The sequence below is a fragment of the Peromyscus californicus genome, unplaced genomic scaffold (assembly GCF_007827085.1).
Source record: "Peromyscus californicus insignis strain IS unplaced genomic scaffold, ASM782708v3 Scaffold_3__1_contigs__length_106647218, whole genome shotgun sequence".
In the NCBI taxonomy this organism is placed as follows: Eukaryota; Metazoa; Chordata; class Mammalia; order Rodentia; family Cricetidae; genus Peromyscus; species Peromyscus californicus.
The window spans coordinates 26,278,983-26,292,939 of record NW_026294551.1 but is presented as its reverse complement, the minus strand read 5'-3'; the positions used below and the strand labels follow the sequence as shown (position 1 = coordinate 26,292,939).

General features: G+C 45.9%; 1 protein-coding gene across 2 annotated transcripts in view; it reads left to right on the top strand.

Moving 5' to 3' along the window:
* Positions 1–13,957, top strand: part of Skap1 (src kinase associated phosphoprotein 1) — a 300,844-nt gene that overhangs the window by 51,414 nt on the left and 235,473 nt on the right. For both annotated transcript variants that reach the window (XM_052758935.1, XM_052758934.1), the window contains exon 3: positions 9,553–9,578. In XM_052758935.1, coding sequence (XP_052614895.1) covers positions 9,553–9,578 — 26 coding nt within the window. The remainder of the gene's footprint in view (positions 1–9,552; positions 9,579–13,957) is intronic.

The window sequence follows — 13,957 nt, the reverse complement described above, 5'->3', positions numbered from 1 at the left end:
ACAGATGCGGCTTTCAGTGACTCCATTTTCTCTTGGCGTGGGAGGGGGCAGGGGGACCTACGTTGTGATCTGATGTTATGGTCTTTGATTTTGCCACATTCTATCGAGTGAGCATTTTTCTTTGATTACTCCAGTAAGTTATAGTTCATTGTCTCTTACATGCAGGGAGGATGGAGATTGTGAGGGCAAATGAGTGAGATTTCCTTGGAGGGAACTAGTCCCATGCTCGAAAGTAGGAAAACAATGCTAGAAAGTGGGTTTCCCGTTTTATATCAGAAAGCAGAGTCATGGACTCATCAAGGAGAGCACCTGGTTTCGGACTACTCATATCCAGACTGGATCACCATTGTTGTATTCGTGTGTGTGTGTGTGTGTGTGTGTGTGTGTGTGTGTGTGTGTGTGTGTACATGTATGCTATGGTACACATGTAGAGGTCAGAGGACAACTCTGTGGAATCAGTTCTCTCACTCTCCCTTTACATGGGTCCCAGGGACAGAACTCAGGTCATTAGACTTGTCCCCCAAGTGCCATTACCTCCTAAGCTGTCTTGCCAGCCCCCAGAGCAGGGTTTTAATTGACTATGGCAGTGACTACATGGTCACTTTAGTGGCAAACAGGGTGTTATTTAATTTCTTTTTTATTCTCTAGGAATGGGCTTTAAAATTGGGAGGGTCATAGTGAGCTATAATTGTCAGTATCAGATAATGTCACTTGTGACCATGGTCTTCTGTGATTTGGAGAATGCTGTGCTGTCGTGTGGGGTGAATTTCTAAAACGTATACATATAGACTCAGGAAGACAGAAATATCACACTTCCCCGAAGAACCCAGGACCTTCTTATGGCAGGTCTTTCTGTTGCTAGATGTAGGTGCATGGATTGTCTGTTGTTACCACAGTATTTGACAGTCATTATGTCAAGTTGTCTCTCTCCATATGTAACTATCTTACCTTTTGGACAAGATTCCAAGTTCCTCACAGGTAGTCACAAAGTATTGTACTTTCAACGGCACTGAGGGAGCTAGGACCAGACGGCACATCTTCTCTCCATCACAGGCCTTCCTTTGGCTGTTTGTCTAAAGCTGGTGTCCGGACCCAGGGGTCCCAGACCTCTGATGCCTCCACCAGATACTTCCACCAGATGGCGCCATTTTTCCGTTTCTGCTCTTGGGTGTCAATGGCCACAGTACCCTCTGCCACTGGCTTGTTCTTTCTACACTGGTTCTGGGACACTGGCAGCAGACAGAGAACTCAAAGGGCACCTTTCCGAGTGAGGAAGAGCTTAAGGAAACAAATGGAATGCCCAGACTTTAGCACTGTTCAGCAACGCCATGTTCTTGGGCGTGAAATCAGTCTTCACCATATGGGTCATTGCTCAAGGTCAATTGCAAGGGGCTTTGTTAGTCTTACCAACTTGCCATTGAAGCACAGCTCAACTAGGTGTCCACTTGGATCCTAAGAGTCCATTCCTGATACCAGAGCAACGCTTCGGTCAGTGGTAGTCTTAGTGGTCTGTGTGGATGGGCGTCATCCTACAAAAGAGATGCTCTAATAGAGTCAAGGAGCAACCTGGACAGCGAGCACTTCAAACAGCCTATGTATGCACTCCGAAAGGACTGGCGCTCTCTTACAAAAGGAAATTCAAATTTGAACACCCCTAAGTCATTAAGAAAGATTTGAGCAAGCAGATGGTTTATCAAGGCAGGAATGGTATGCTATGCCTTATATTAAGTCCCAGGTAAAATAACATTTTTAATGCTTCAGTTGCAAAAAACTAATCATCTAGATGTTCTAAATTTGTAACATCCCAGATGTTGACCTTTCTGGATTGCTAGTTTTATAATGCCAGTATAGTCCTGTTTATGTCTAACCCATGCATCTCATCATTTAAAAAATTTATTAGTTTTTTTTTTTTTGGGTGTGTGTGTGTGTGTGTGTGTGTGTGTAGGCAGGGGCATGCCACAGTGAATGAGTGAAGGTCAACAGACAACTTTCTGGAGTTAATTTTTTTTTTTTGAGACAGGGTTTCTCTGTGTAGCTTTGCACCTTTCCTGGATCTCGCTCTGTAGACCAGGCTGGCTTCGAACTCACAAAGATCCACCTGGCTCTGCCTCCGGAGTGCTGGGATTAAAGGTGTGCGCCACCACCGCCCGGCTGGAGTTAATTCTTACTTTCTGCCTTGTTTTGGAGACAGAGACTCTTATTGTTTCTCTCACTGTGCAGCATAGCCAAGGCTAGCACACTTGAAAACTGGCAATTCTCTTGTCTTCATCTCCTGTCTCACTGTAGGCGTGCCAGATTACAGATGTGCACTTCTTCATCCAGGGGTTTCCAGGCTTGTAGGCGATGGTTTTACATGCCGGGCCATCTCCTTTGTCTTCTTACCACTTTGATGACTGCAGGGAGATGAAGGCGTTACTGACCCAGCTGAAGTCCATGGAGTTTTCTCCAGGGGAACAGAGAACCTGTATACCACTTTTCATCAGTTTTTATGGAGTTTCTCGGTCCCTGAAGACCAGCTGTGGACTCTGAATACATGTGATCTAACCAGCCTGTAACACTAACTGGCTGTCTGAACAAGTAGTTGTAACTTCCCTTATGCTCTGGATTTGTTTTTACATTGTAGCTGCTAAGAAAGCAGCTGATGTGGAATTTAAGAGCTTCAGTCGAGACATCTGAGTCAAATGTGTGACTTTCCCCGAGTCTTGTTTCCTCCGTCTGTAAAATGAAGATACTAGAGGTGAGGTGTGTGGGTGCTAGTACTCACTCTGCAAGCTGGCTGCTCTGGACTTGACTGCCTGGAGCCCAAGCAAAAGCTGGATACAGTGTACACATCTATAATCCCAGCACTCCGACAAGGAGATGGGCCATAGAGACAGGAATTTCCTGGAAGCTTCAGGGCAGCTAGTCTGGAGTCTGCAACAAAATGAGAAAAACAAGAGACCTGCCTTAAAACAAAGGTAAGCTGGCCCCCAGACTTCCTCTGACCTCTACATGCCTGCGCTCGTACATAAGGGGGGCGGGTATAGTTTTAAAACAAGGAGTTAATAATACACTGACTTCCCAAGGTTACTATAAAGATTAAATAAAATACATGAAATGTATTCACAGCTTAATGCTTAGCATGCATTAAGTACTGAGTTTGTACATTCTTTTATTATAATTAGAAAATGGAATTACTTTTCCTTCTGAGGTAGTTCCAACAGTATTAGGGTACTTAGAGTTATTTGTCTACCTCCTGCATCAGGATCTGTCTAATTACCTGGACAAGAGATGAAAGCTCTTGGTACTTTTCCCCCATAACCACGTTTATTGCTTGGTTTGTGGTTAAGAATCTGACCGCTTCTCCCTGACCCTAACTAATGGTTTGGAGTCAATTGCTCCATGTTCGGCAGAAATCTAGTAATGCATCCTGTGAATTAAGGTGGCGATTTAGAAGAACATGTTTACAGTTCCTTATTAAAATGTTTGTTTAGAAACTAATTGCTGTGCTGGGTGTGCTGATGCACACCTGTAATCCCATATAGGCAAGAGCATCCCATAAGTTCAAGGCTAGCCTGGGTTACATAGTGAACTGTAGGTCAGCCTGGGCTATAGACACACACACACACACACACACACACACACACACACACACACACACACACACACACGCTGGAGGGTGGAGGAACCGAAAGCTCCAGTTCCTAGGCTTGGAAACTGTCTGCCTTGCTAATACTACGGACAAGTTATTTCATCTTCGGTTTCCTTGTTTTCATTTTTAAAAATGTGCTTAATAGGCCGGGCGGTGGTGGCGCACACCTTTAATCCCAGCACTCGGGAGGCAGAGCCAGGCGGATCTCTATGAGTTCGAGGCCAGCCTGGACTACCAAGTGAGTTCCAGGAAAGGCTCCAAAGCTACACAGAGAAACCCTGTCTCAAAAAACCAAAAAAAAAAAAAAATGTGCTTAATAATAGAAGAATGTTGAAAAGTGGGTGGGAGTGCTTGGAAAGGTCCCAGCTACCCAGGGAACAGATCTTAGCACTGTCTTGTTTATTACCATTGCTACCATTGTGGTTACTGCTGGGGCTCTGTTTTCTCTCAACACCACGAGCTCTATTTATCTGCTGGACCTGTCCTCAAGCTGAAGTTCAGTTGCCAATATCTTTAACTGAAAAATCCTGAATAGCAAACTTTACCATGCATGTACTTTAAATATGTTTTCTTTACATGCGTATGAGTGATTTGCTTACATGTAGGTCTGTGCACCACTTGCGTGCCTAGGGCCAGCAGAGGCCAAAGGATGTTAGATCCCCTAGTGACAGTTTGTTGTGAGCCACCACGTGGGTGCTGGGAATCAAACAGAGAACTTTTGGAAGATCAGCCAGTGTTCTTAACTGCTGAGCCATCTCTCCAGCCACAAACCATGCATGCATTTTAATTTTTGCATGCAAAATGAAAAGACTGTTCTGCAGCCCAGCTAGACACGAAGACAGGCTTGTTTGTATTGAACGTGAAAATAATCACTGTCAAAATGGCCCAGCATCTTCTCTCCGCTCCCGGGGTACTATTTTGTTTTCAGTCCCGAATTTCATTTGCATGGACCTGGTGAGGCTGAGCGTGGCTGTTGCAGAGGAATGATAGCTTCCCTTTCCTATAGAAGCTGAAGGTTCAAAGAGAAGATTAAAGAAGTGTTTGTTATCTGTCCTCACAGGCCTGATCGGGAATTCGCGGAGGCTTTTGGGCTAGAATCAACTCTGTGTGTGTGCGCACCATAACGCTGTGTGCACACTGATAACGTGTTTCCTTCTGTACACTTACTTCTTTTGCAGTCTTTGTATCTTGGTTTAAAACACTTAGCTCCAGATTTGTTGTGCTCTCTGGCTTAAAGAGAATTGTCTTTAGAGCGAAGTGTAAGAATTGGAAGGTATTGGCAGGATTTAACTAGCTGCCTCCCGAAGAGCACAGAACTCTGCAGCCACAGGATATGTGTAACCAGACAAGATGAAGACCTCAAATGTGTCCAGCTGAGAATGAGCTGGGGCCCTTTCTTGAGAGTTGACATTGCTGATATTTTATAGTTTCCTCTTAGGAGTGCCCTCTGGGGCTGGGGATATAGTTCAGTTGGTAGAGTACCTGCCTAGCATGAGCAAGGCCCTGGGTTTGACGCCTCAGTGCAGCATAAACCTGGGTATAGCAGTTCATACCTGTAATCCCAACACTCAGGAAATGGAGGCAGGAGGATCAATAACTGAAGGTCATCTTTGGGAATTTGAGGCTAGCCTGGGCTATGTGAGACTAGTCTTAAAAACAAACCAAAACAAAATGTCCTCTGGGGGTAGTGTGTTTTTGCTATGTTTGCTCCTGTGTTTAAAGCAAACTTCCTTTAGACTATTGTATTAAAACTTAGAGGAGGAAGAAAGGAAAAGACTCGATAGAAAAGAGAGGAACTAATGTTCACTCCCACCAAGTTCAAAACATGAGCATCACCAGATAAAAATAAAAATAATTAATAATAAAATAATAATAAATATATTACATATATTTAAAATGTGCAAGCAGATGATTTGATAGCTACATACACATTGTGAAATGGTTACATTTTAATTAGCACATCCACCACCTCCCACCTGAAGTTGCCTTTCTTATAAGAATGAGTCAGACCTACTCTTCACCTCTTCCAGGTATCTAATGTAGTTTTGTTGACTAGAGTCACACACTACACATTAATTAGAGCCTTGTAACTTATTCGTCTTTTTCTTCTTGTTGTTACCCCTGTTTAATATTTAAATTTATTGTTTTATTAGTTTATGTGCACGAGTATTTTGCGTACGTGCATGTCTGTGCAATGTGGTCATGTCTGGTGTCTGCAAAGGCCAGAAGAAGGCATTGGATCCCCTGGGATGGTGGTTATAGACAGTTGGGAGCCATTATGTGGGTGCTGGGAATTGAACCAGGGTCTTCTGGAAGAGCAGCCAGTACTCTTAAGTCTATGTGAACTTATGACATGGCCTGTCTTCTTGACTAACAAGAGAAACCAAGAAAACTGGACTTGATAGAGAAGGGAACTGAAAATAGATGTTGGGGTGGGGATAGTGGGAGAAAGAGGCACAGAAAAAGGCTGAGATTGTCAATAACATGTTTTACTTATTTAATAATTTGCTCAGAGTCAGTATTTTAAAACACTGCTGCTCCCTGGCTCGATTTCCCCAACTCCCTCCAGACCAACAAAACAGAGTAATATAAGAGTAGTATTGGTTAGTAAAGCTCTTTTTATTGTGTCATTAACATTTGGGAAAGAGGTGTGTGTGTGTGTGTGTGTGTGTGTGTGTGTGTGTGTGTGTGTGTGTGTGTGTGTGTGTGTTTTACACCCTTGTTTTTTATTTATTTTATTTTATGTGTATGGCTGTTTTGCCTGTATGTATGTCTGTGTACCACATGCATGCCTGATACCCACAGAGGCCAGAAGAGGGCATCTGATCCCTTGGAATTGAAGTTATAGATGGTTGTAAGCCACCATGTGGGTGCTGGGAATCAAACCCACGTCTTCTGGAAGAGCGGCCAGTGCTTTGAACTGCTGAGCCGCCTCCAACCCCCTGATTTCTCCATGTGTGTAGTTAGAAGATGAGGAATAGTAAGAGTTGGGTGCTCGAGCACTGCTCCAAGACAGGGTGGAAAGCGGCAGAAGCTGGACCACCGTTCATTGTCTGATGATCTGCTTGGTTGCTTGCTCGGATGTGAACAGGAAATGTCCTCCACAGGCTCGTGTGTTTTAACACTGTTGGGAGGTCACAAGAACCTTTAAGAGGTCTGGCTCGCAGAAGTGAGGCACTAGGGAGCGATCCCTGGAAGATGACAGCCCTGGCCACTTACTGCTAAACTCTCTTTTCTGACTGCAGCCTCAGTGCCACCGGCCACCCTTCCACTGGCCACCCTTCCACCGGCCACTCTTTCACAGGCCACCCTCTCACAGGCCACCCTCTCACAGGCCACCCTCTCACAGGCCACCCTTCCACCAGCCACCCTTTCACAGGCCACCCTTCCACCGGCCACCCTTCCACCAGCTACCCTTCCACCGGCCACCCTTCCACCGGCCACCCTTCCACCGGCCTCCCTTCCACCAGCCACCCTTCCACCGGCCACCCTTCCACCGGCCACCCTTCCACAGGCCACCCTTCCACCGGCCACCCTTTCACCAGCCACCCTTTCACAGGCCACCCTCTGTCCCCACTTGCTGCCTGGGTCTATGTCCTCCCTCACCAAGATGGACCGTATTCCCTTAAAGCATAAGCCAACAGAAATGTTTCCTTCCTTATTGCTTCTTCTTTTTTTAATTTTTATTTTATGTGTATTAATATTTTGCCATGGGTTTTGGGTCCTCTGGAACTGGCATTACAAACAGTTTTGAGCTGCCATGTGGATGCTGGGAATTGAACTCAGGTCCTCTGGAAGAGCAGTTAGTGCTCTTAACCACTGAGCCGTCTCTCCAGCCCCATATTGCTTCTTCTTACGTGTTTTGTCACAGTGATGAGAAAAGAAGGTGATCCAAGTGTGTTTCACAGGAAGGAGTTTGGGGCAATGGTCCCCTGAACCATGCTGGGTGGACTCTGACCCGCTTTACAGTTACACCCAGCTGAATTAGATGTAGGCCAGTTCTAGTGTGCACGTGTCCTCATGGACATCCCTTCTCCTGGATGGAGAAGCCTGCTGGCTCCCACCTCTTCCTTCACACCTCTCCTTTCCTGCTACTCTGCCCTTCCTCTGCCCTCTCTCCAGCCCATTACTTTATATGTCTCTTCACCCAGTGGTCAGATGACGTGGGTCTAGGGGAGCAAACTCTAGCTTCCCACTCTGATTTCTTCTTCTTCTCTAATAACTTCCCTCCAGCTGCCTCTGTTTTATGGCAGCTCCCTCCCGACTGACCTCTCACTGCTCTATTTTCTACAGTATGAAGAGTGGTGGAGAAATAGTCTGGATCTTAGGCTGATATTCCCCCTTAATGTAGCCAAATCTAACTTTAGTCATGCTGACACTGGGCGACATCATTGCCACCCAAGTATGGCCTTTCCCTGAACCTTTTGTGGTTACGGACCCTCTTGGTTTGATTAAGAATTCAATTAAAAACATGTACTTTTCCCCCTAGAAAGCCTCAGATACAAATTCCCAAGAGGCCAGGATGAGAATAGCAAAACATTCATCCCACTTAGTGGTGTGGAAGGATTCAGGTCTGTTCAAAGAATCAAGGTGTAGTCACCGCAAGCCTGATGGAGTATACTGGGGGAAAGGAGATGAGGACGTGAGGAGAGCCAGCGTTTGAATAGAGCATTCTGCCGAGAAGAAAATGGGGTTGGAGATGGACAGACTGAAGGGGTGAGGGGAGGATGTGCTTCGTTTTACAACAGCACACACACTGATGGGAAGGGCCAAGTTGAGAGGAAGAAAGTGGTCAGACCCTGGAGGAAAATCAATACGGAATAATGCGAGTTTCCTGTGAGGGCACTAAGTAGGCTTCTGTGGATAACCACCGTCAGTGACATTGTTTCTGGGTGTGTTGGGGGTGAGGGGGAGTGAGTCAGGTTCCATAGATGTGATTTACAAGCCATCCTTTCCATCATGGTCTTCAGTACTTCAGACCTCAAGGGTTGTTGGTTCTGCCCATCATTTCACAAAGTGAGGGGAGAGGAGAAGGAACCGTGGATGTCATGGGCCCGCTGCGTTTCTGGGCTCAGCTGCTACGGTGTGAGACAACTGTCGGGGCCTTACCTGTACACTTGAGCAGTGAGCGCAGCTGAGGATGCGTTCTTGGTACTGGAGTTTGGGTCCTTCTAACAATAGGAGCATCACTGGTGTTTGCTGCCCAGGCCAGTGGTGCTGATGGTGCTGTAATCCACAAGGCAGGTGTCTCAATAAAGAACCATCTTGCAGCCGGGCGGTGGTGGTGCACGCCTTTAATCCCAGCACTCGGGAGGCAGAGCCAGGCGGATCTCTGTGAGTTTGAGGCCAGCCTAATCTACAGAGCGAGCTCCAGGAAAAGGCGCAAAGCTACACAGAGAAACCCTGTCTCGAAAAACAAAAAACAAAACAAAACAAAAAAAGAACCATCTTGCTCAAACCGTGAGCTACCATGGGCTTCTTTCCTAGTTATGCACAGGGTTTTTTTTTTTTTTTTAACTTATTTTTATTTTATGATCATTGGTGTTTTGCCTGCATGTATGTCTGTGTGAGGGTGTCAGAAGCCCTGGAACTGGAGTTACAGACAGGTGTGAGCTGCCAGGTGGCTGCTGGGAATTGAACCCGGGTCCTCTGGAAGAGCAGCCATTGCTCTTAACCACTGAGTCATCTCTTCAGCCTCCATCCAGTTTTAAAAGGCACTCTGCTTAGTTGCAGCAAATTGATGCAGCTTTTAAGCCATTAGGAATCTTGAAAACACCAAGGACGACTTGCTTTTCTTAACGCCAAACTGGCTGATGATGGACTGTTTCGCTTTTTTGGACTAGGTCTCCAGACATGGTATATGAACCACAGTTGAAACATTCAAGTTTGACTGATCTCCACTCTTTTCTCTTGTGTTTCAGGTACTGTTGGGATTTTCAGCCCCAAGGTGAGTACTCCTTGACCATAAGTAGCTTTATATTAAGAATGTGTAGATGATTTCATTGTGTCTTCTAAGTCTCTCCACAGAGCAGCACTAGCCATTTCTGAGCAAAATCAGTGGAGTGTTTAATTAACCTTCACCCCACTGGGCCCCCCCCCCGATCTGCTATTTCAGCAACCAGAGGCACCATGCCTTGAATGGCTGCTGGATTATTTTACTGAACCAGAGCAATAATATGCCTTTATTCCTTGAGTTTCGTTCTATGCCAATGGGATCCTGCAACTCAAACAGAGCAGTGGCCAAGACCATAATAAAATCCTTGGGTGGGTTCCAACTTGGCTAATCCTTCATTTGCCCCAGAAATAAATTCTAGCATTCTATCCTCCATCGCAGTGTCCTTCCACACAGACTGTCTGGCAGCAGAGAAATGTCAGAAGTGGAGCCGTGTTGGAATTCCCACCAGAACAGTGCTATCACATTTTAATATGAGCCTCGCTGCAGCCTTGGCTCTTGTAATTGCTTTCCAGTCATTGTTTTCCTGCCTTTTCTTGATGAACCCAGCATCTGGCACGATTCTGAAAAGCACGCCAGACAGCTGTATGCAAAATTAAAAATAAAGGCTGAGATTAGAACACATTTGTAAAAGGTTCAAAGTTGGAATGTTTTTGAAACTTCAAGTCCTCAGAGCGGGTGTGTGCCGTGCCGGTCGCCCGTCACGCTTCTCGGTGCTCTGGTTGAGGATGGTGGGGGCAGCATCCTGAGTGTTCCTTATCTCAACTTAGGAGACACGGAGGTTTTCGCCTTCTCAGAGAATGGCGGAGTTTTGCATCCCACTTATGGAATGCATTATGAATTGTTTGACACCATGACCTTTTAAAACCAGTCCATTTCCAGTACCACTTACTGTCTTACTAGCTCTGTGTGCTGTCTCGCTGGGTCTTAACGCTTCCAGGAACTTAGTGTGGAGTGATGATGGAACTTTTTTTTTTTTAATTTGTGTGTGTGTGTGTGTGTGTGTGTGCGCGCGCGCGCACACATGCACACTTGCGAAAGCCAGAGGTTGACCTGGGGTGTCTCCTTAACTGATCTGTTTTATATATGAGGCAGGGTCTCTTGTTAAACCTGAAGCTCATGTACTCCCGCTCCAGCTTTATATGTCTGCCCGAGATCTGAGCTCTGCTCCTCATACTTCCCCAGTAAACACTTTATCCACTGAGCCGTCTCTGGAGCCCAGATGGTATTACTTTGACTGAAATTTTAGTTTCCTACTTCCTATTTGTTATAACATATTTTCAGAATACATAAGACTTTCTTTAAAAACCAACTTTTCTTTTTTGTTTTAATTGTCATTTTTTGCGTTTTTGAGACAGGGTCTCTCTATGTGGCTCTGAGTGTCTTGAAACTCACTATATAGGCCCGGCTAGCCTCTAACTCACAGAGGTTTCCCCAGCTTCTGCCTCCCGAGTGCTGGGACTAAAGATGTGTGCCACGATATCCAGCAAAAGCCAGCTTTAATAAATACAAAAATATGTTTTAAAGGACTTTTTAAATTCCCGTAAGCCAAGGTCAGGCTCCTGTGTAATCACGTAACCTGGCATGACCGCTTCAAGAACCTAGATGGAGCCATAGAGGATGATGCATAAAAACACAGCAGTTAGTTTTGTGAAATGTGAAACCCACATTCAGAGACCCAGCCTATAGGTGAGGATTTAACAGATACTCACCAAAAACCCCAGGGGGCAGGGCATGGCGGCTGAATATCAGAAATGAACGGACATTGGGAGCAGAACTGATTTCCTAAGGAGAAGTAAAGAAGGGGTGTCAGAACCACGGTCTAGAAATCTGCGAGAAGAGCAAATCCTTCTGGAGCTTGGCATAGGAGAGGCTCGGGAACTGAACACGGGGCACATCTTACAGATTCTTAGAACGGTGGTACTTCCATCACACCCGACACACAAGGACAATGATGGGAAAAGTGTGTCGCAAGACCGTTGCTCGTCAGGAAGTACACGGAGGAATGTCCAACCAGAGAGCCCCATAGTCCCGCTCCTTCTGCTACAGACATGGTGGGAGAGAGGGGCATCTTGTCGTTTGATTAGTTATTTAACTGCCTGTGTTTTAGAAGCTGGTGTGGTGGGTGGGTGTAGGAGCCCATAGAGGCTCTCCAGTGAGACCTTACTTAGGGTGAGAGAATCTGAGCTTGCTTTACCCAGCAGGGCCACATAAGGAGATGATCTGGCCACGGGCATGTTTACCAGGTGTTTGGAAGGGTCTTCACTTGGCTGTATGGTGTGTTTTGATCTTGCAAGGGGGAGATCTTTTGTCGTCCCCCCCCCCCGGCATATTATAAAAAGTCCTTTTGAATAAACCTAGGGACTGGGTATTGACCCAGGGCCCACCTGAAGCTATCCTGTGTCTCTTTCTTATTGTCTCTTTCTATCTTTCTCTCTAATATTTCCTCATTCCTCTCTCCTCCACCCTACTCCAACCCTTTGAAAGTTGGGAGTAGGTCAGAGGTGGTCTCCCACGGCCCCCCACAGGTGGGAACAACTGGTCTACCCAAGGTACTACCGGGACAGCATGAAAGAACAGGCATGTGCAAGAAGCTGGCAGAAGCTGTTTGCTTTTGTTTTTGCAACAGGGTCTTGCCATGTAGGCCAGGCTAGGCTCAAACTTTATTGAGATATCATTCACATATCATATAATTTATCCTTTTAAGGTGCACAGGTTAGCAGTTTTTAGTATAGCCACTGAATTGTGTAATCACTGATACCTATTTCAGAACATGCCCATCACTCTCTTAAGAGATCTTGTACCCATCTCAGAGCCCATCATCTTCATCACTGTGTGTTACTGTCTCATTGCAAGACTGTTGAAGATCAGTGAGTGTAAGCACACGACTAGACTAGGAAACACAGGGCAGTGCAGTGTGTTTATAGTAATAACACCAATTCTTCCCATACACTTTCACCCTCACACTATTAGTTCACTGTCACCTTCCTCAATGATTCATTTGTGTGTGACAAAATTTCTCCTGGGGAGACACTACACACATATCTACTCACCCCAAATAAGGAGCCCATGACAGACTGAAGTATGGATACAAAGTCCAACTTGGTGAAAGATGAGTTTTGTTGGGCTACTTACAGGAGCAGAAACGACTCACAGACAGCTCCATCACCAAAGCCCACCCCAGCATGGATGACAGCTCACAAAAGCTGAGAATCTGGAGCACACTGCACAGCCTGCAGGCAGCTCTAGAAGTTGGAGAGTGTCCTTTCCGGGTGCCTCAGTTGGTCTAAACCTCTCCCAGGCAGCTCAGCTAGGCTGAGTGTTCATCACACCCTGGCTTGTCTGAGAGTCTTGTTAGCAGCTTGGCTTGTTGACTCTGGTGGGGAGGGGCCTAGTGAATCTGGTCAGTTTCAGGGATTTCCTGAAGCTGTTTTGTAGCTTAAGGAACTTCCCTGCAGGATGCAATGTTTCAGCCTGGGAGGAAACTGTATTTTACTCAACATCATCTCAGAAAAAATAATCCTAAGAATTATCAGTTGTTTGTAGCACCGGCTTTAAGCAAGTAGCTCAAGGTTAGTCCGGCCTGAGGCCAAGCCGACTTGGGCCCGGGCTAGGGAGCCAGCCACCCTGGCGGGAAACCGGACCTGCCGCCAAGCCAAGTTAAGCGGTTTTTAATGGATTCTTGTCACATTGGGCGCCAAATGTAGATATACCCAACCGTCTTATTAAATAAGAAACACAGAGCCGATTCAGAGAAGAAAGCCAAGAGGTCAGAGCTAAGAGCCTCACCCTTCCTGATTCAGTGATCTTCTTCAGCCAAGAGAGCTCTCCGAAAAGGGCCTACTTCCTGTGTGTATGTCTTTATATAGTCTAGCTGTTCTGCCTTCTCATTGGTTGTAAACCCAAACATGTGACTGCCTCGTCACTGCCTGAATGTACCGCCCTCCAGGTCCTTAAAGGCATGCGCCACCGCCACCATGCACTTGCTATGGCTCTAATAGCTCTGACCCCCAGACAACTTTATTTATTAGCATACAATTAAAATCACATTTCAGTACAAGTAAAATACCACCACAGAACAGTTCCTCTTTTTTTTTTTTTTTTTTTTTTTTTTATTTTTCGAGACAGGATTTCTCTGTGTAGCTTTGCGCCTTTCCTGGGGCTCACTTGGTAGTCTAGGCTGGCCTCGAACTCACGGAGATCCACCTGGCTCTGCCTATAGTTCCTCTTTTGTTGTTTTGTTTTTGGTTTTTGAGACAGAGTTTCTCTGTATAACAGTCCTGACTGTCCTAGAACTTGTTTTGTAGGCCAAGCTGACTTCAAACTCACAGAAATCTGCCTGCCTCCGTCTCCTGAATGCTGGGATTAAAGGC